At 33.0% G+C, this 23604-nt stretch overlaps 1 protein-coding gene across 2 annotated transcripts; it reads left to right on the top strand.

The window, feature by feature from the left end:
- Positions 1–4564: 4564 nt before the first annotated feature.
- LOC111418632 (uncharacterized) lies at positions 4565–21748 on the top strand. 2 transcript variants are annotated; one of them, XM_023051259.2, is made up of 2 exons: positions 4565–4782; positions 16924–21748. In XM_023051259.2, exons 1-2 carry the CDS (start codon positions 4768–4770, stop codon positions 21448–21450), a joined length of 4542 nt encoding a protein of 1513 aa, XP_022907027.2. In that variant the 5' UTR covers positions 4565–4767; the 3' UTR covers positions 21451–21748. The 2 variants fall into 2 exon arrangements, with proteins under 2 accessions (XP_022907027.2, XP_022907017.2); XM_023051249.2 differs by lacking the exon at positions 4565–4782 and adding an exon at positions 16778–16872.
- Positions 21749–23604: the final 1856 nt, after the last annotated feature.

Here is a 23604-nt window from a genome sequence, read left to right as displayed (position 1 = left end):
GCACAATTCATTTTCTGAAAATAAACTATCTATAAAAATACACTTATTTTGCAAGTTTATAATACAAAATAACAGAAAAACTTTAGCTTTTATATTCTTATTTTCTATTATAAATCCCTCGCACATATCGAGGTTGCCCACTATAGTGCTACTCGGCAAGGTGTACACAATATGTTTTGTGCTACCGGATGTAAAATCAGCTGTAAAAATTAAAAAATTAGTGATATTTGAAAATAAGTTGTTTGCATCTGCGAGAATGTTGTGAATTTATTTTATGGCCTAGAGAATATAATCATTTTCACTGGCTCATTTTTCTTCCGGTTGCACGAAAAACATTTTTATTTAAACAATGCTTGATTTATAGCTCTTCAAGCACTCCGATTGGCTAAGACCTGAATTAATAGGATTAACTGAACAAAAACGTGATAAAAATGGCTTAAAGAGATTTTGACATAATTTTAGCATTTCATCGTTGTTTTTATTTATTGTCTGTTAGCTATGGATGAAGGTATGGATGAATCTTGAAACAGTTGTCCAAATGAAACAAACGGTCAAGTCCGAGTATGAACGTTAAGTGAGATGAATGACTTGGCTCATTTTAAATGAGCTTAACAGTACGTTGTCTTACATTGAAACACTTTCGGTGTGTTAACTTTTATTGGAATAACATACTTCCACAAGTTACAGAAAAACTAACATTTTCTCTTACAAATGAAACTGAAATTTTCAATATTCTATGTGGTATCAAATCAAACTCTGTTGCTATGGATGGCATAAGCGTTAAAATGCTTTTAATGTGTTGTCCTACAATTTTGCCCTTCTTGTGCCATATAATTAACTATTCCATTGAATGTTCTGTGTTCCCTGATATTTGGAAGATCGCCCTGGTAACTCCAATTCCAAAAACCCAAAATCCTCATGAATTGGGGGACTTAAGGCCAATTAGTATATTGCCTATATTATCCAAGGTTTGTGAGAGGGTCATGGCGGTCAGACTTCGCTGTCATCTTGATGATTATAATGTGTTGCCCAGTTGCCAGTCTGGCTTTCGTCCGGGATTTAGTAGCGCTACTGCGCTTCTGGGTGTGACGGATGAAATCTTCAAAGCAATTGACGATAAACGGGTTACTATCTTAACACTTTTGAATTTTTCTAAGGCTTTTGATAGAATACATCATGATACTTTAGTGGCTGCGCTCCATTATATAGGTTTATCTTTAGGTTCGATTCATTTAGTACAAAGTTATTTGTCTGGACGAAAGCAGTTGGTTAAACTTAATGGTGGTACATCCAATACCGCAGATGTTATATCGGATGTCCCACAGGGCTCTATTTTGGGTCCTCTGTTATATCTGATATCTACAATTGGGTTCGCTAATGTTTTGGATCACTGTATGCCATACTTTTATGCTGATGATACTCAACTGCTCTATTCCTTTAAACTGTGTGATATGGAAGACGCTGAAAGCAAAATTAATCATGACTTAGTTAAGGTCGAAGAACTTGCTGGCAAGCTTTGTCTACGGATTAATTCTGGTAAGTCATCGGTTATGGTTTTTGGGGATAGAGCTTCATCCGAGTTTGTAAAAACTAACTTGCAATTGGTGATGGGTGGAAGTCATCTTAGCTTTGGGGAAAATGTAAAAAAATTGGGTATATGTTTCGATGAGCGCCTTCTCTTTGATGGGCATGTTCGGTCCCTTCTACGGCGAGCTTACATTAAGGTTGCTTTACAACAACAGATACATTTTGAACCAGAACCTTAGAACGCATCTGTGTGATGCCTTGGTGTTGTCCATCTTCAATTACGGTGACGTAATATATCACTCCTGCCTTGACAGCGTTCACACTGCTAAAATTCAAATGTTACAAAACTCTTGTCTGCGATTTATATATGGTATCCGTAGAAGGGAGCGCATATCACATACGCTGGCATGGGCTGGTTGGTTGAGCATGACACGGCGAAGGACTCTTCACTGCTTATGTCTCTACCGCAAAATTATCTTACACAAAAATCCGCCTTACCTCTATGATAAAATTAGATTTCGTACAGATATCCATAATATTAATATTAGGCATAAACATACGCTAACGATACCTCACCACCGCTTAGAAATTTTCAAACGCAGCTTTACGTATTGTATGCCTAACTTATACAATTGGCTACCTGATTCCTTCAAGAGTCTTTCTCTGATTTCCTTTAAGGCAAGGGTTAGGGCTTATTTAAGTGAGCGGCAAGTTGACTGAGCACTCTTCTTCTTGTTTATTTTGAAATGGTTTCATAGCCGGGGGGAGGATTGGGGGCTGACAGAGATTGAGATTTATATATGTATCCTTGTTATATGTAAGTATGCTTCTTATTGTGTATTTTAGTTGGTTAATTTTTTTTTTGCGCTTATAATCGGCTTGATTTCATTTAAATTTTATTTTTCAATTTTTGTCTTATTATTTTGCTGAGGGTCATTGAAAAACAGTGCGACAAAGGGGCCTTGGTCACTTGGTCGACCTGACATGACCCTCTTTAATCGGAACTGCCTTTTTATAATTTTTTCTATTTGTACATATATTATATCTTATCCGATTAATAAACATTATTATTATTATTATTATTATATTATTGAGTATACTGTCCACATGATGATCAAATGAGCCTCAGGTACAGATTGGATTCTATTGCAAAAATGCCTTGTTCCTTTACACAAATGAATACATTTAGGAATGTTAAAACGTTGTCAATATTTAAATTATAATACTCACTCTTAGGTAAATTATCACAAAATAGAAGTATTTTGTCACCACTAATACTCAATTCTGTGCCTTTTCTAACATATATTTCCAAGTCACAAATGGGTCTACTACATCCAGCTCTAGCAAACGTTTTAACTCCCCATTTATGGGACTTATTCCGCACAAATTGCTTCAGTGGTGAGCAATCCTCATGAGTCATCCTTTAAAAGTTTCGTTTTTTGCATTTGATTTAATACATGGTTGTTTAATTTGGGTAGCATTAAGTGGTTTAAGATGTTGGTTAAGATTTAGAACACTACTATTTAGTACCTCTGCATAACTAACGTGTGCATTATTCAAAGGAGTTTTTATTAGTAGTTGTTCAATATTCTTCTTGTGCCAGGGTGGAATGGTTTTGAGGTTCTTAATAAATAACACAAACCTTTACAGCTTCTGGAATGATTATGTCCGCAATTTGTGCATTTTACATTGTAACTTTTTCTATCTCTTGGTCACTGTGAAGTGAGATGCCTTTCATTGCATTTCACGTTGCGAGGTTCTCTAAAGCAGTACTTTCGTGTGTGGCCAAACTATTGACATCTTAAGCAGCACGGTATTTTTTAGGGGTGTTTTTTTAGTTGATTGTCACTACTACTATATTTAGAAGTTTCGTGACCACGTAAGAAATAGTAACTTACACCGTGGGACTTATTTTTGACCAGTATACGTCATCTGAAAAGTAGTACAATTCGACACCAATGATTTTTTTGATTTTAAAACTTTTTATATGCGGATCTATTAGGCAAAATAGAACCTTTTTCAGGTGTTTATGAAAAAAGAATGTTAAATTGAGGAGAGATGTATAACAAGTAGTAAACGCTACTAACTAAAGTAAAAAATGCAATACGATGTTTTCTCACATCCACAATAAAATGCTAAAAGTCTGTTTGTGCTATAACAGAAAACAGTGTCAATAACCGAAATTTCCCCGAATTTACATAAAGATATAAATAATAGCAATAAATTATAGGTGTTAAATAAATTTTCTAAAAATCGTGTATAACCCACATACTTTTACACAGAGGTCGCATAAATAAAGTAATAAAGTCATAGAATTTTATTGTATTCAGCGATCGCTTATGACATTTTATTAACGTGCCAATAATTGGATACTTTACTATACGATAAAATATCACCACGTCCTACATAAAAACGTTTAACAATTTGAATAATTTATTTTAAATTTTTTCAACTGTCCCGTAATATTTTGATCCCCCTAATATCGCATTCAATATCCTGCGATGACAAATTTAAAACATAGTTAACAAGATATTTGTAAATAGTAATTAAAATGCCATTGAAAATGAGATTTCCAAGATCAATTTTAATTAGAAAACCTTATAAATCATCTTATAATTACCGGTTTTATTAATTTACAATTAGCAACTGAAATTTTTTATTTTACAACTTTCCAACTTGCTTTCTAAATGTTTAATAAAAATATTAAATAAAAGCACTTTATTTATGTCATTTTTTTTTTGAATATTACGTTTAGCAAAGATTACAAAACTACAATAATAAATTATCTCTACATAAAAGATTTTTGATCCAGAACTTTCGAATTGGATACTTTCTAAATCATTAACCATCAGTATTGCAATTTTTATCATTGTTTCATTAACATTTTGCTGTAACAAACGATTTATGACGAATCGGTTTTATTAAGTAACTAGAAGAGGAATTTAGGGGTCGGTGAATAAAGTTGTGGTGGGCAGTAAAACTTTTTGGTCCACACTCACACCAGGTAGAGACCGGCGTAGCTTTCTTCTTCTTCTTTGTAAGTCGTCGGCAGCTTCAGAGAACAGTCGCCCCAAGATCTTGAGCATGTGAAAATCGCGCCCGGTTAAGTTACTTGCATCGATAAAATAATTTTTTTTTAATTCCTGGGTCATATTTTATTTTCATCGAATTAAAAAATAACTTTTTTGTGAACTGTGCAACATAGTTGTTTAATTTATTCTTTTTCTTAATTTTTTTTGGATGATCTTAAAGATGGTAAGTAAATTCTTCTAAAAACTAAATTCTTCTAAAATAATTTTAGTAAATTTATGTATAACTCAATATATAAAATAATTTTGGATAAAAAGAAATAATTATTATATATTTTTGTGAGTAAATTTCTATTAGTTTTTAATATCAATTTAATAACTTTGCGGTTTAGAAAAGCATATAATTGTTGTGTAAAGAATTCGTATTAAACAGATCATAACCGATTTAATTTCAATTTAAATCAGATAAACTTCTAACATAAAACAAGTTCTTTAAATACTTGATGATTAAATCTAGAACAAGTAAAAAAGAAAGCATATTGGAACTGATCCGTAAAGGTGTAGTGGAACTAATAATCATCTCTGAAGGTAATTTCCTTTTCATTCTTCACGGGTAATTCCTTCTGACTCCGACTTTCTTTCACAATAATTTAAAATTGCAATAATTCCATTAATTATCTTCAGTTACATTAACCTAAATCAACACCAATCGAATTTTTTTATTTCTTTAAATTAACATTAACATTGAAATCGTGTTGTTACGCTTTAAAACAAATGAATATTTATTAGAACCTAATTTACAAATTTTATTCCATCCCCGTATTAAACTTGCCGTATGTGGTCCAGATATTATAATTCCTTGTGAAGGTCTCGCCATTTGCCTTCTTGTGGGGATTTAGAAAGGCTCAAGAGTAAAATTTTAAAGATACGCGAACCAAGCGGTCGTAGACTCGATATATCTTACGTAATCCATGTCGGTTGCCGCAAAACTAAATCTACCGTGAAGAAGTGGAACGAGAGTTAAAGAGTGACCGGGTGAACCATTAAAAGTTTCCCCGATACTATAATTACAAACATCTTTCACACGATAAAAACCGTGACTATTTATAAACTTTTATACAAAAAGACATTTAATTTTAATTTCGTAACGGACTTAAATGGTCACATAAATATGACTATTGTGTCCAGAAGAAAATGGGCCGATTTCGAAACATTCCTTCAGTACTTTTGTTGCCGAGGATAAAAACTTCCTCGTGCTCTACTAGAAACTTTTAAACCACTTAAAAAAATTCATTACGTAACTTTTTCGCTCGATATTTTTGTTGATTAATAGCCTGTTATAGATTTTCACCTAAAAAACAGTTTGACATACTTTTACTAACACGCCACATACAAAGATTAAATGTTAAAAAAAGGTACACTTGAAATTAATTTCATGATTGAGTTATTGCCGCTTAAATGATATTTAGAATTGCTTTCCAACTTTCGTTCTGTCTCATCTCATCACTTTCCGGTTATGCTCTTCTTTCCAAGTTGCCACGATTTCTTTCCCGACGGTTGATTTTCTTTTTGCATTGACTTTCATATCGCCTTTTATATCTTACTTGTAACTTGCAACAATTGCACGCTTAAAACGCTTAAGAAAGTTTAAATTAAAAAAATTGAATTATTACTTATGTTAATGTTATGTAGGTTAATAACTAACAGAAAATTGAAATTCTAAGACATCTTGAAACAACTAATTTTCTCTTTTCAATAGTCATGACATTTAGACACACGCACATTTTCTCTTTTCGTAATAATTTCTCAAAGTAAAATAAAAAATGGGACAGTAATTTTGTGTTAAAGGTGTTAATAAAACCGAATTTTACGCTAAAAGCCACGTTTTTTTTCAACCCAAACTTTTTCTTCTCACGACGCATTGCAGTCACTTAATTATTATTATCGACGTGTAGCAACATGTTATTGCGACATTACGGTCCACGTAACAACGATCCGTTTGTCTCGGACCGTTTTCTTTTACTTAGATACTCATTGGCCTTAACATTTGCAACTCTCTGCCTCTTTTGTCTTATTACTCAACGTTTATGTATTATTATTCAATATAACTGTAACACCTACGATATAATACAGATTTTTTTTCTACAATGCGTTGACTCATTTATTTTTTCCAACTTGTTAAGAAATAAATTTGTGAATAATGCACTTGTAATACAGATTAAAGTTACAAATTGTTAAGTAATACTGGTTTGTGTTAACATATAAAATGCTAGTCTTAATGATTTAACCTTTTGGTAAGCGCAAATACTTTCATTTCATGTGCAGACATGTACTGTACATGAGGTACATGGGAAATTGAAATATATATATCATTACATTTACTTAGTCGCCCCTATTGTTGATTTTTGTCTGGACAATGCTGCTCAAATATTTAAATGTTTCTACTTGACGAATTTTATTTTTGTCATCTATGAAAATTTCGAACTTGGCATCCGTATTCGCAGGAAGGTATTCAGTCTTCTCAAAGCTCATTTAATATTTATTATGTAGTCTTTTCAACATAAACTCCATGTCATATACATTCTGTGCTATATAATTGCTTGGTCGTTGGCGAAGCTCAATATGCACAAATACGTGTTATTCTTAGAAATGCCCATATCTTGACATGACCTCTTCCACTCTTTTATTGCAGCGTGTACATAAAAATTAAATATAATATAACTTGATATACAGTAAAACCTCGACTTACGCGACCCCGTCTTACGCAACCCCGTACTTACGCGGTTTTTCTAACGATAGCGCCTTGAGGTTTTCGACATTGGAATTTATTTACTTCTAAAAAAAGAGATCGAGACATGTTAGCTACTTTTTTTCTAACTGGTATAGTTTTTGAGATAGCCTATTCGGACATCAAATTTGAACCACCTGTACATACATTTTTTACATCCTTGATTTTATAATATGTATTTATCGAATTTCGACTTACACGATTTTCGATTTACGCGGCTACTGTCAGTCCCACCTATCGCGTAACTACGGGGTATTACTGTATAAATAACTTGATTCCGTGTTTAACATAGGCGATATTATCATCATACAGATCTTGAATGATTCTCATATGATAAGCAACTGTGGTCCTATGCAAAACATAAAAAACGTTGTAGCTCGTATGCAACACGATGGCAATTTGGCAGTTGGTGGTCACCAAATATCCGAACTATTCGCCTCTTTCTTTAGCTCGGTTTTCATTGAAAGTGCACTTAAGCAACAACCACGTTCTACTGTAAACTGCAGCTTCCAACCTTGGTTCTCAACTGAGGATGTGGCGCAGACCCTCACTCGAATTGATAATAAGATGAGTTCAGGTCCTGATGGGTTGCCAGGTATTTTCTTAGCGACATGCGCCTCCGAACTTGCTAAACTGCTCTTCATTATTTTTAGTCGCTCATTGGCTCAATCAGTATTTCCATTAGAGTGGAAAAAAGCGTATGTACTTCCGATCTATAAGAGTGGAGGAAGAAATTGTGTTTCAAATTACCGCCCTTTTTCTATTCCTCCTGTTTTATCTAAGATTTTCGAAAAAATTGTTTATGATAAAATGTACCGTTCAATACAACCATTTATTATGCAGCAGCAACATGGTTTTCTTCGTGGTCGATCTATAGAATCCAATCTCGTGTCTTATATAAATTACATTCAAACTTGCCTGAATGAAAATCACCAGGTCGACGCTGTATAGACTGATTTCAGTAAAGCCTTTGACAAGCTACATCATGGGGTACTCTTGACCAAATTACAAAAATTTGACTTGACTGATGGATTATTAATGTGGTTGGCGTCTAATATCTCTGATAGATGCCAAGCTGTAAAAATTAATAATTACATATCTAACTTTATTCCGGTAACTTCAGAAGTGCCTCAGGGTAGTGACTTGGGTCCGGTTCTGTTTGTGGCTTATATAAACGATATTTATGAGTGCTTTCACCATAGAAATTTTTTGCTATATGCCGATGATTGCAAAATATTTTCCAAGATTGAATCTTCTTCTGATTGCGAAAAACTTCAAGGGGATCTTAATCGTTTGCAGACCTGCTGTACTAATAATTATCTCTTTCTAAACTATGGTAAATGCAGTCAAATAACGTTCACCAGAAAAAGATACACTGTAAATCATAACTATAGGCTTAGACCCGGACCTCTTAAGTGTATTGTCTCCGGTAAAGGATCTTGGCTTAGTGCTCGATTCCAAACTGTTATTTTTATATCATATAGAGGAACTTATCAATAAGGCGAATAGGAGCTTAGGTTTCATTATTAGAATATCAAATTCATTTACCAATGTACAGTGCATCAAATCTTTGTACATGGCTTATGTGAACAGCATTCTTAATTGTGCTTCAGTTGTATGAAATCCTGCGTATGCTGTGTACATTGACCGCATTGAGGCCTTGCAGGTCAGATTTGTGCGTTATCTGCCTCACAAATTCGCGTTGTCTTATTGCTCCTACGAGCTGAGATGCACTGTATTTGGTTTGCGTACACTGCGTGGACGTCAAGCTGCTACGGATTTTGTATTTTTGTTCAAACTAATGAACGGTTTTGTCGACTAGCCAGAACTTATGAGACACATTCCTTTCTTATTTCCTAGCTATCCCACTCGAGATCAATGTCTTTTCCGGTTGCCCGCTTCTACTACTAATTGTTATTATAACTCGCCTTTACCGCGATTGATGCATTGTTATAATTGTCATTCAATTATTGCTTGTTGGCGTCTTTCCGCAAGAGTATATTGAGTTTGAATATCTGTCATTCAATATCTGGGTAATTCGAGTTATTTTGTTATGAAAACCTAGTAAAAACCTAGTATGTTTTTATGATGTATTGATTTGTTATTAATTATTTGTTACATTTTGATTTATTTTGTTGTTGTTGTATGAATTCTTTAGTAGATATTATTGTGGGGAAAACCCTGTTCGTATCCCGAATAAAATAAATAAATAAAGAAATAAGGGCTAACATCAATAATTGCTTAAATAGATGTCATCATCTTACTGCTTGGTACGTTGTCGTAGGCTTTCTTTAAGTTGATAAAAGTAATGTGTATTTCTCTAGTGTGTCTTTAGCCTGCATTTTCTCAATTAATTACTCCGTGTATGATCTTCGCTAATTATTCCACCCACTAAGGTTTATATTGCCTTTTTTGAAAACAGATTTTATAAGTGATACTTTCCATTCTTTTGGGTCATTGTTTTGGTAAAGCAATATCTCATCCTCATACTTAATGATTTCTGCAGATATATTCCCTGGCTCCTTATTGTTTCTTTCATAATCTTCTCCGTGTTGCACATTTTGCAAGGATAAATACTTTTTATATGTCTTATTCTTCTCTTTTATAAGTATCTTTACATCTTCTCTGAGCCAGAACAGCTGCTTTTCTTTTTCTGTTTTGCTGTTTATATTTTTCCAGTACCTCTCATACAGCTTTGTGTATAGCTTCTTGGATATTCTTATATTCCTCGTCAATGATATCTAATTTCGATATTTCATTTAGATAAGTTCCTCTCATAAAGCTTCCGATAGTAACTTGTGGAAGAACGTACAAGTTGTAGCTTTCACAGTGACTGTCCTGCTTATTTGTGTTGTTATTCAGTTCTCCTTTGGCCTTATTTTGTTTGTTGAGATGGTAGAAGGAGCAAAGTTCCCTAGTTATTAATAAGTGGTGGTCTATACCGTACTTCATAACCTTATACCGTAATCTATACTCCACTCTTAACTTTGCAGTCATTTACTATTAGTTAACTTTTAGTTAAGGGAGACCATCCTTCAACCAAAAGTGAAGCTGGGAAGCGGTGGATACATATAACATAGTATGGAGGCCAAAGCGACTACACTATCGTTTTCAACTGTGTCTAATAACCTACCCACAACCGCACTATAACAAAGACCTTTTACTCTCGCATTTAAGCTGTACTGGTTTTCAGGTCACTTAAAACATCTGTTAGCTTGTCGTAGAAGTGGTATTTTGTTCTCTTGGCCACGGTTTCTATTGGTGCGTATACCCCAATTACAACAGTTTCGTGGCCAATAACGATCTCCATTTTCTATGGGACATCAAGGTTCTTTCTGCACTGCTGAAGCATCACAATTTTGGTATGCATCTTTTTTCAATGTGTTTGCCAATTTAAAGCATAATGAGAGGTTTTTGTGTAAACCCTATGATCTGTGTAAATTGCACTTAATGATGTAAACGCATCCTGACTGTTTAACCTAGAACATCCTACAACTCCACTGTCATAATTTTAATGCCTTCAAGAATTAAAAAAGCACTTACAATTGAATATATGAATGCAGTAACCATAGTTACGAAACTACTACGTACTTACACTACCCCACTTAAAATACAATACAGGGTGCCCATTATGTATGGAATATAGTATATATCTTGGTAGGTATCAACTTTATAAAAAAACATTTTATACAAAAGTTATTTAATATTTTATTTGCCATAATAAGACAGCATTCAATTGTTTTTATTTCAGAAAACAAATGAGCAACGAATAACACTTGAAGTTTTTTAAATGGCAATGTACCCTTTCGTTAGGCTCATTTGATAGAGATTTTTTTTCTCTTTACGATGACGTAAAATTTTAGTACCCTTATATCAGAAAATTTTTGAAACAAATGTAATAATTGTTTATTAAGAAAATTTAACTAATAATATTAATCTAGATATCCGAGTCGTCAAGTACCTCGAATTATTGGAGATGTACATACACTAATTTTTCGTTTATTTGTTTTATTTTGTATGTAAATTTAATTTACAGTAATAATTCAAGGTACTTGACGATCTCGGATATCTAGATTAATGTTATTGATTAATTTTTATTAATAAACAATTTTTCCATTTTTCTCAAAAATTTTCTGATGTAAGGATACAAAAATTTTACGCCATCGTAAAGAGAAAAATAATCTCTATCAAATGAGCCTAAAGAAAGAATACATTGCTATTTAAAAAAATTTAAGTATTATTCTTTACTCATTTGTTTTCTGAATTAAAAACAATTGACTGCAGTCTTATTATGGCAAATAAAATATTAAACAAGTTTTGTATAAAATGTTTTTCTATAAAGTTGATACCTACAAAGATAGATACTATATTCCATACATAATGGGCACCCTGTATAGCTTATTGTACAGGCATTGGATAATTATAGGCATCTTGGAAAGATGGCGTCTGAAAGTATGAAGGGAATATCTCCGTTCCGCAAAAAGAAGTTAAATAATAAACTGAAGAAAATGAAATTCTGCATAACTTTTAATATACACCTTAGATCTTTTCATTTTCATTCGTAACTATGGTTACTGCATTCATATATTACGAGTTATATGGAATTCCCGGTATAAATAAACGTTTTATTTATTGATTTGAATTTATACCCTTTATATTTAACTACTTGTTAAACGGTTACTCAGAGCTTTCGTAAAATTGTCCTCATTCATTATTTACATCACTTTCAGTAATCGTTTGCGAAATGGAGTTAAGAAACAACTTAAAACACAGCAACTGCTGCTTAAACTGTTATTGTCTGCAGAATTTGAAAAAATCCTTTTAAATCCTTGTACATATATTGCTTATAATGGTAGTTCATTTTACTGAGAGAGTAACTTTGTGCGAGGATCCTATTGATGAAGCAAAGAATTTTTATTCCATTTTGTGAAATGATATTGACAGGTATGTCCTGAAAGCCAGATTACCTATTAGTTGCTATCCCAAATAGTCTCAATATAAATTACTGAAAAATAAATGAGAAAAAGAGGTGTTTTGGTAATCGATTATTTAAGCAGTTGTTAAGCCATGAAGAGCTTAAATCCCATCAAATGCGTACATAAAGTCTCTACGAGGTATTATGAGACAGCTTCCTACGGATGTGATACATATTGCTTCATATTCATTAAAATGATAGTTGCTAAAATCACAGGGGATCGATTGTTTTTGTTAAAAATTGTGACGTACCATTAAGATTAACTTTAATTTGTGAGGTAGAGCCGCATAGATAGCACTACATTGAAGAGAAATCTTTTTGCTAGTCCGGAAAAGTTTAAGCCAAAATAATTACTAATTACAGTTAAAGAACTTAATTTAGTAACACTTGTTTGCTGTTAAAAATAAAATTGATACACAGCTATTTCGCCGGTTAACTTTTTAATCAACTTGAATATACTTCTTATATAACCACATGATTTAAACATTTATTACTAATTAACAAAAGTTCATTTTCAAGTTAGAACGTGGAAGGAGATTAACATTTGAAGATTGTGTAGAAGAAAACGTTTTAATCGGTTCGTTTTTGAATTGCAATAACTACATCGACCCCTCTTATTTGTCTTTTGTGATTAATTTTCTAAGTATTGTGTCACGAAGTACTTCGCTAATTGGGGACGAGTTAAATATGTCAGTTAAGAATAAACACGTAAGTGACTTTCTACTAGTTGAGAAGACAACTGGACATTATCATCGACCAACATCTTCTGTGTTTCTTACAGTCATATTCGGAACACAATTTTTCGGATCTTAAAATTTTCCTTTATGTCTTCTCCGAACGATTCTTACAGGTTGCGTGATACAGCGTGATTAATAGTAACAACATTTGATTATAACAATATTTCCAATATCTTATTATAACAGTACATTATAATAAGTAATTCAAAAAATAGCACACTTACAACTTATTCTTGGAATTGTAACCGAAACGATCAGCAACTTGTTTTCGTACTTAATTTTTATTAGTTATTATTAAATTGTTCAATATCTTCAAATTCAATGATCAACATTTAAAAAAAAAGCTTACGAAAGTCTACCAATAAACATAACAGTTATATTGAATGTCATCAACTTAAATCAAGTAGAGAAGCCGTATCTATGTTACAAGAAGTTTCTCTAATCCACCACATTATCAAACTTGCTTATAAATAAAAACAAAAAAAAAACCTATTAATACTATACAAACTCGTAATAAGCTTAGATATTTCTAGAATATTGCTAAAAACCAATAAACTACAAATTAATAAAGAAAGTGTTTCGTTTGGAATAGCATGATGAAATGTCGAAAACTTTTAACAACTGATATTCAAAATTAATGACATCACACAAGCAGTACTCAACATCTAGATCCCTTGTGTGTATATCCTGGTCCTGGTATATCCTGGAATATCCTGTCATTCTCTGGTCCATTCCTCTCCGAGCAATCATATAAGGTGTATAATATCATCATTATACACTCATTCTGCCAGTTTGCTTAACTATTGGTTTTTGATGGTCTATTTCCAACCCCAATCTTTAAAACTTTTGTAATAAATTTATGATCAGGCAGATGTCTGCCTCTACCACGAAACTTTTATGATCAATACAAATCAGTTCCTGGGAAGCATGATTTAAAATGAGTAAACAACACACCGCGTTCTCAATATGCGATTGCAAGGGAGGCAATCCAAATAGATCTTTTATTGTAAAAGGTACTTTCTCACTACATGTTTAAAGAAAATTATTATTTTCCAGAAAGCAACCACAACTAATAAAAATGTTTTGTACTCGGTGTCCTATACATTACTCACGTTCTTTTGCCGATTGGTAAAAAAAAGCCACGTTGGTGAAGACATACTGTACAAGTCTACCGTCATACTGATTCAAACCCGTCACTTGTCTTTTTTTATCAAAGAAAGTTAAGCTAATGCGAGTAATGTGCACGACACCGAGTACAAAAAATTTTTATTAGTTGTGGTTGCTTTCCAGAGAATTAAAATTTTCTTTAAACACCTTTCTCACAGATTGAACTGCATTGGTGCTGCTTCTAGGTGCTTTTAGAATAATTAATTAATAATTTAAATTTAAAAAAATGGAAGCTACTATTCAGAAAAACATGCAAGGTTATTTTTTCCCATCCATTGAACCAACATCATGTAAAAAAATCCATTTATCCTGGAACTCACCTTAATTTACTGACATTTGCACCGACATCTTTTTTTAGGACAAAAAACTTCTCAATTAGGAAAAGAGGAAAAGGATGAATATCGAGTAATTCTAGTAATAATAGAACATGAACGAGTAGTAGAAATCCAAAATGATGACACATGCTAGATTAATGATACAAACTATAATTAACACAGTGGTTGAGGCAGAAATGAACAACCAAGCATCCATGCAAATTATTCGTTATACGTATAGCCAGAATGCAACTCTTCGTGTACTTCAACAATTTTTTCTGAAAACAATTTCATTTCAGATCACCGTCCCTAAGAAACACAAAAATTCAAGACATTGATGCAATTTTAAACTCTAAAGTGAATCTCTCAACGCATCACTAGCCTCTGGTATAGTTCTTGAAATAACTTGCTTTGAGTGGTAAGAATTTCCAGTAGCAAAAGAATGCAATTTTGCTCCCAGTCATTTACTAGCTAGATTTTGTATCTCTTTTTGGTAATTTTGGATGCTATCATACTTAGTAAATCTTCAAATCTGAACATGTCATCCGCAAAAAAAATCTGAATCCAGCATCACTTCTATATTCCAAGTTTATATTATCAACGTCATCTAATATTACTTCTTTTATTAAATCACTCTCGCGAAATTTATTTTTGCTTTGAAGGCTTGGTCAAATCGTAGTGCAGTGTGTCATAGTGGAGATGCACGTTAGGAGTTGGCGTGGTGCTTATTGAAAGAAACACAGCTATTCGTTGAATTCGTGAAAGTTAATTAGCGTGTTTCAATAATGAAAATAGAGAATTTTAAACTATATGTATTATATTATCATTAAAATGATCCATTCTTCATGAAAAATAAAATTCTACCTATTATAAACTAGTTCTCAGCTAATTATCTAATCTTTAAAGCGAAACTTTTGATACAAGAATGATTGTTTCCACTATTTAAGCCTTATTTATTGATTACAGTGAGCATTCACTTAATTTGAGAGTAACAGTAAGAATTAATACTGTAACATCAAAAATCTTACAAAGTTGACAAAGTTAACCAAATCTAGCGAATTTTATGACGCAGAATTTCTGCCCACAGCTTATTACATACAAGGATCCACAAGGATAGCCTTGCTTTGTGGGCAACATTCTACAAATGAACGTTCTACGAAAGGGTTTTTATTGTTAATTTCTTTCGAAAAAAATATTTATTTCTCTTGATAATCTTTATGCCTCTTTGTGATTAGTCTTGTGAAAGTTTTCGTCTTCACATCAAGTGTAACTTGGGTTTAAAATTCTCTGTAGGATTTAGGTGATGACTACTTTTAACACACAAATACTCTCTACCACGACAGAAAACATTTCAAACTCACACCTGGTAGATGTATAATAAACCTAAAACCGGTTAATACAATATACACATAACTTAACCCTGTTACTAGCCATCTTCTCCGTCAATTTATCTGATAGAAAAATCTAAAATGGGCCTTGACCTTAAATATTCCAACATAATTTCGATATTATCATTAATGATTATCTTTCATCCTTCTCTAGTGATTTATTGTAATACAAATAAATGTTGCATTACAAAAATTTACCACAAAAAATAAATAGAGAGTAACAGTGAGTAATGTAATGTCTCAACGATTTGTAACTACTGTGTAACCTATAAACTTTGTGGTACAACCATAAAAGTGTATCTGAAGAAACAAGATACAACATAAATCTTTCGAAACAGGATTCTTGAAATTTTAAAGCTTTCTCTTAACATCTATGTCGTCTGTTTAGTTAATGTGTTAATCCAGACGTTTATATTCATTTATATTGTTATAAATTTTATTAACTAGGTATATGTTTTATTAAGTATTGAAACTATCATATCGGTTAAGATAACTACATACATAAAATTTCGTAAGAAAAACGATTTCCCAATAAGTATAACATTTAAGAGGAAAGTGAAATTTATATCACCGTAGATTTCACTTTCGCGCAGGCTAAGGCGTGGTCACAATTGTGAATTATAAAAGAGTCTGCTGAAAAATACCCATAGTGAAACTTGTTTTAATGATATTGTCGTTAAAAAGATTAATTTTATTACCGATATTGATCGTTTTACGCCAATTTACCGGTCTTTAAGTGGTTGAAGGAAGAGAAAGTTTTCGGTATAATAAGCCAGTTCAATGCCGCGGACGTTCAAGTTCAATGTCATCATGATTTTTACGATGACAAAAATGAATGAAACGTCAACCTTGGCTTTTAAAATTCAAAAAATTTATAACAAATAAGAATTTTAAACAAAATCTAATGATTTTCATTAACTTTTTATCTAATGCTATCTATCCTCCTTGTATGTTATTTATATTTTTTATTTTTTTTTAATTACTTTTTTTATTTTCAGATCACCAGGAAAAATGAGCTAACGATAACCTTTCTATTTTTGACAACGTTAAGATTAACAAATTGTTATAATGCAAAGTCTTATGATAACAACGATTGGATTCCGATTCATCAACCGGATCATAAAATCCAGAAAAAAGCTGTTGAGAGAGTTTTAACAATCCCGGAACAAGCACCATTGAGATTTTTCCCGGAAGAATACAGAAATACAAGACAAGCCGAATACCAACAGCAGTATTTAAGAGAAATTTCTAATCAAGCTCAACAAAGACCTCATCATCATCACAACACTAAACAACAATTTACTCCGCAACAATTAGAGCAGTATTATATCGATCAAAGAAAGAAATTAAACGAACAACGAAATCTACAACAAGCTTTACATTCGCAGCATCAACAAGAAAATTCGCAATCGAAACCTTATCAAAATCAACTTTTAAAACAAACCTACGAAAGTTTACCACGCGAATACCTTCACCCGCCATCACCTCAACAATTACAACCACTTTCACATCATTATCTTTTCCCTAACCAAGGTGGAGTACAATTAGTACAAGAAAATAAAGGAAATCATCCAGTTTCTTTAACCCAATTAATTCAACAACCACCAGGAGCTAATGGAACAGTTGGATTTTATAATAATTTAAATGAAAATTTCAACAATGTTCCTCAAAATCGACCTATTGAATTAACAACCAGCAAGCCACCTCCAGTTAAAGAAGACGTCCAATTACTTTATTTACCGATTGAGCAAATTCAACCTAAACCAAAAGAATTTACACCGAACTTACAAAATCAACACGTTTTACAACAACAAATTTTACAACCTCAAATCCAACAAAAACAAATTTTTCAAAAACAAATTTTACAACCGCAACAATTTCAATCGCAAATTCAGCAACAACCAATACTTCAAAATCGCCCAGCTAATTTAAATTATCTTTCTTCTAATAACAATCAAGAAGCTCTTTTAAGAAACATTCAAAATGATTTTATTCAACAAGCCTTGCAAGCGCATAAATTACAGGAACAGTTAGACCAAGAAGTTGTAACACCAGAAACTGTGGTTAAAAAAAGGAAACCGCATCAACCACCTTTAGCTGTTTATATGAACGGCCAAGAACACGCTCATGTTACTGATGTTGTGAAAGCTTTAAAAGATAGTAAAATGATTAATGTTCAAGATACTATAGGACCTGATTCTCCTCATGTCTTTGTTGGACCAGCAAATTTAAATCCGCCGAATGGTTTTTCGAAGTTTGAATTGCCGTATTTATCGAGTATAGAAAACAATCGAGTTGAAAGAAAAGTGGATCAATATCCATTCTTTGTGGCACCTTTAAATTATAAAACTTTACCAGGGTATGAGAAGATTCCGTTTCCTCCTCCTCATGTAGGATCGGTTGTTCTTAATGTTAACGGTTTGGAAAAAGGGCATCATAAGACAACATTGAGTGGCGAAAAAGATTTATCTTTAACTAGAATTAATTTTAACGAAGATAAAGATGAGGAGGTTGTCCACGTGACGAAAAGACCGACTAGGCAAAGAGGTAGACAACGAATTACAACTCCACCCCCGATTGAGACGACAAGTTATGAACCACCAGTTTATAATAATGCTCAAGTAACATCGAGTAGTTCTGGAAATATCCAAAAACCTGTTTCACCTCAAACGCAGTTTAATCAAAATATTAAATATTACCCGGGAATAAATTTAGAGGATTTAAGAGAATATCAGGTTGAAAAGACTAATTATCAACCAACAATACAAGAAATTCCAAAGTTTAAATACATAGAAACTAATCCAGATAACTCTCCGACTTATAACATCCACGATTCACCACCAGAAAAAAGAAAACCTAAACCATCTTTGGAAATACCAACCATTCCTGAGCATAAACCTCGTAATAATTTTGCTAATCCTTATTATAACCCGGATTCAACTTCAAGTTATGAAAATACACCTTATAATTATTTCGCTGATCCTTCTTATACTCCAAGTTCAACCCCACCAACAACAACGAAACCAAAACTGGAAGAATACGTTCGATTGGTGAAAGTAAGCGAAGAAATGGTGATACGTCCTCAAAGTAATGATCCACCACCAAAGGACTTTGTATTACTTCAAGATCAAAAAGAAGAAATCCACCCTGAAAGTCCCTTAATCAACAAACACTCAAAACAATATCTCCCAATCAATCAAGGATCTTTACAAAACATCCCTCAAGTTAATTATGATCATCTCTTTGAAACACCTTTCGTAACAAAGTCCGAAGTAAATCAAATAAATTCCGCTGCAAAATCCACAACGGAAACACCACAAAAACTTAAAGATTCCCATGTTAAATATGTTGTTTTAGAAGAATATCCTGTAAAAGAAAATGTATCCAGGCCATTAACGTCTAATGAAGATGAAAAAGATGATCGTATATTCCTCCTTAGATCACAAGGTTCCGATTTAAATGATTTGGCAGATCCATCAATAAGGCAATTATTAACACCTTCTTTGTTAGCACCAACCGAAAAACCCCACGAAGAAGTGATACCAAAACAAGAATATGTCTTAACAACTCCCGAACCAGTTGTATACAAAGAAGAAATAACAACAACAACACCTAGAGCGGATATTTCTAGAGTCAGAACGAGAGGACGTGGAGGATCTAGATTTAACATCGACAGAACAAGCACTTATGCACCAAGAACAAGAATTTCTTCAAGAACCCGCACAAGACAACGACCAATATCAACGACAACAACTACAGAACAAGATAGAGATATTTATATAAGCACCCCCACTCCAAGAATAGCTTCGACGAGACAACGATTTAGAAGCAGAGGAAGACCTATGATCAGTCAAGGATATTCTTCAACTATTTCAAACGTACAATACACAACAGAACCAACAACCGAAGCTGTTGAAGTTGATGAAATCAAAAAAGACGAACCAAAAATCGAAGCTTCGTTCACCGAAGAAAGTGTTTCTAAGCCACAATTAATACTAAAAGCTAAAACTTTAAGCCCCGAAGAAGAATATTTAATTACAAAATATAATTTACCATCATTCTCAACACCAGCTGAAAGCAAATCTGAAAAATACAACATTGAACTTGCAACTGAAAAAATTGGTGACCTCACAACGATTTATTCTCCATCACCAGAATATGTTAGAAGTATACCTACATCGACAAAACCCAGGATTCGACAAAGAATTCGAGGTAAATCCAGAACAACAAAAGCGACTACCACTACATCTGAAGCGCCTGAAGAAGCTTCAAGTTCTAATGAGCAAGAATTCTATGGTTTCTTCAGACAACCAAATTTTAAATCAACGACTGAAGAACCAATAGTTTCGTCAACCCCAAAACTTTTGCTTCAACTCGAAGAAAGTTCCAGTGAAAGAAGTTACAACGACGATGAAGGTGATGAAAGAATACAAATAATTTCCAACGGCAAAGAAGAAACTCCAAAACCAATTCAATTCATCGGTGAAATTTTACCTAAATACACAACAACCGAAAAGTATTATGAAATAACACCAGAATTAGTACCTATTCACGATGCCTACATAATGACGACGATTTCTCCTCCAACAACAAAACGGGGAAGAACAAGAGGAAGATACACCACAAGAAGAACAATCGAACATAAACAAGAAGAATTTGATTCGGTTCCTATTTCATCTATACGCACTGATGATCGAGCTTCGCATCCTTCTAGATCAAGATCGAGAGGACGAACACATTTCAAAGTTCCGGTTGTTTTAACATCGGAAGGTGAAGATAATAATAATTATCCTGCTTTATATTTAAAAGCGCAACATGACCAAGAAAATTACACCCCTCAAACTTCACCACAAAGTGACAGTTTTAAAATAACTGTTGATCCTTTAGATGATGATGATCAAAATCAAGATCAACCCGAAGATCAACCCCAAGATCAAGAACCACACGCTTCAGCGCTTAGTAGTAAATATGCAGCACCTTCAAATAATTTCTTTCACACAACTTCGAATCCAAAAGAATTAAAATACATCGGTGGTAAAAACGTTCATTTTAACGGAACTAATTTTCGGGCAAATCTCACTACAATTAAATTAATCGACGTTGAGTTAGAAACAACGGAAAGTTCGAAACGAAAAGGTTTTTGGAAATTGATTAAGAAAAAGATTCCTGAAGAGTTTGAAGAGGCTGAATCACAAAACGTTGGATTTTCTAGAGAGAATGAGTTTGAAGTGGTCGATGCTAAACATAGAATATTATCTGGTGTTGATGATTCAGATGTGAGTATTACTAAACGAGATGAAGACAATGATTTTATTGGTGGTCAGAGTCAATTAGAGAGCACTCAAAAAACTATCGATGAAGATGTTGTCACCGATACAATTAACGAGGAGGAGGTAACAATGAGTCCCAATTTGATGAAAGATCTTAAAACATCAACTTCAACGTCGACTGAAATCTCTCGCGACGCTGAAATTTGTTCGAAAGGAATTTGCGTTAAACAAGAAGACTACGACTCTGATAAGTGAAAAAGATTTATTTTATTTGACTTATTAAAACAAAAATAGACAAATGTGATGTGTAGATGTATTAATTATTTTTTTATTAAGTAATAAGGTCTTTTTCAGTTAACGTACATACTTCGTGTTGGCTCAGTATACTCATGCTATTTTTTCTTTGTCTATTTTAATTAATTTAAATGTGTATTTATAATTTTTGAGTGTAAAAACAAAATAAGACCTTTTTTTCTCGTTTGTGTGTATATATGTATTATGATAATATAATTTTGTGTATGTCAGGAAGTAAATTTTAATTTCTAGTAAAAAATTCTTGTTTTATTACAACCTTTTCCAAATTAATTTTTTTATATTTTATTTATATAAAAAAGTAAAAATCAAATTGAAATTTTTTGAAAAATAATAAGTTGTATTTCATTAACATAGAAATAAGTATTCCGCTTAATATATTTGCTTTAAAGACATTTGTTCCGTTTTTAACCCGGAGTCGCTCAGATAAAACAGTTCAACATTATTACTAATAAGGGAAGTAACACAACTGTGGCACACTTGAATGAATTGTGAACCAATCTGATTATTTTTAGCTATAACAGATTCATATTGACGTGAATCCACAAAACGAGGATTATAAAGAGTTTACAATAGATTTACGATTATAATACAGGATGTTCCATCTCAGACGGGCCACCCCGTATATTTCTTATCCCATAGTAATTAGAAAAGTTTCCCGAAACCCGCCGAATGATTTTGTTTGGGGGACATCTTTTGACGTCATTTGAGGCTTGAACGAGCTTCAACCCCTCAAAATTGAATAGGGGAGAGGGGTTGAGTGATACTTCATTTGAAAGGTCTTGGAAACCTCTTTACAACGGTGTATGAAAAACGTAAATTTGATGAACCGTTTTCGCCAAAAATCAATTTTTTAGCTCAAATGAGCAACCTTGAATATTTTGATTATAAATAAAAAAATTGAATTGTTTTATCATGTTGTTTTATTTATCACAATCAAAAAATCAAATCTGCGTTTTTAAATCAAATGTTCAAATTGTCCTCCATTGACTTCCATACAATAATAAATTCTCTCAAACTAAAAAATAAAAAAAAATCAAAACATTTCCATATGTTGCCTTCATTATTTGTTCTTAGAAGGTGTTTATCTGATTATAATACCTTTAAATCAATCTGTTGAGTTACTACTTTGCTGATTTGTTTAAAAATTTAAAAATAATTATGGTGTACACATTGCAAGACCGTGTTGAGCTGGTTAGCCTCTATTATCAAAATCAAAATTGTGCCCGAGCGACTGCAAGGATATTTAACCAAAACCATCCTGAACGTAGTGTTCGCCATAAGTACGTAATGGAATTGATTTCAAAATTTGTTGAGACGGGTTCAGTAATGGATAAAAAAAGGGCACCCATTGGAATTGTGAATGATGAAGGAGCAGCGGTGGCGGTCTTGGGACATGTCCAACTTATGCCAAACACGCAATCTGTACGACAACTTTCTGCAGCTTCCGGTATTAGCCAATCTAACGTTTTCAGAATTTTACATAAACACAAGTTCCATCCGTACAAAATTAAATTAATTCACGAATTAAATGATGATGATTTGGATCGAAGGCAAGAGTTGTGCGAAATCAACAATAACCCAAATTTCATGTACAAGGTTTGCTTTTCTGACGAATGCACTTTTTCACTTAATGGAGAGGTTAACCGGCATAACTGTAGAATTTGGAGCTATACAAATCCTCATGTATTTCGAGAAGCTCACACTCAACATCTGGAAAAACTAAACGTTTGGGTAGGAATTTTAGGGACCTCTGTTTATTCCTGGTAATTTAAATGGCGAAATTTATCTTGAAATGCTGGAAAATGTGATTGATCCGTTAATAACAGAAAAATTAGAAAACGATCCTCTACTATAACTACTTGAACAACAATTGCATTTCCAACAAGACGGAGCTCCTCCTCACTACGCCGCACCAGTTCGCCAATACCTCAATTTGCAATACCCCGGTCGTTGGATTGGAAGAAGAGGTCCTATAGAGTGGCTTGCCCGTTCTCCTGACCTGAACCCTCTGGACTTCTTCTTGTGGGGACATTTTAAGTCCAAGATTTTTGTGACTCAGTCTGAAAATTTGGACGAACTACGCCAACGAATTGT

Source organism: Onthophagus taurus, chromosome 7, assembly GCF_036711975.1.
Source record: "Onthophagus taurus isolate NC chromosome 7, IU_Otau_3.0, whole genome shotgun sequence".
NCBI classification, from domain to species: Eukaryota; Metazoa; Arthropoda; class Insecta; order Coleoptera; family Scarabaeidae; genus Onthophagus; species Onthophagus taurus.
Note: the sequence above shows the minus strand (reverse complement) of the source record. Positions and strands in the feature narration are given on the sequence as shown.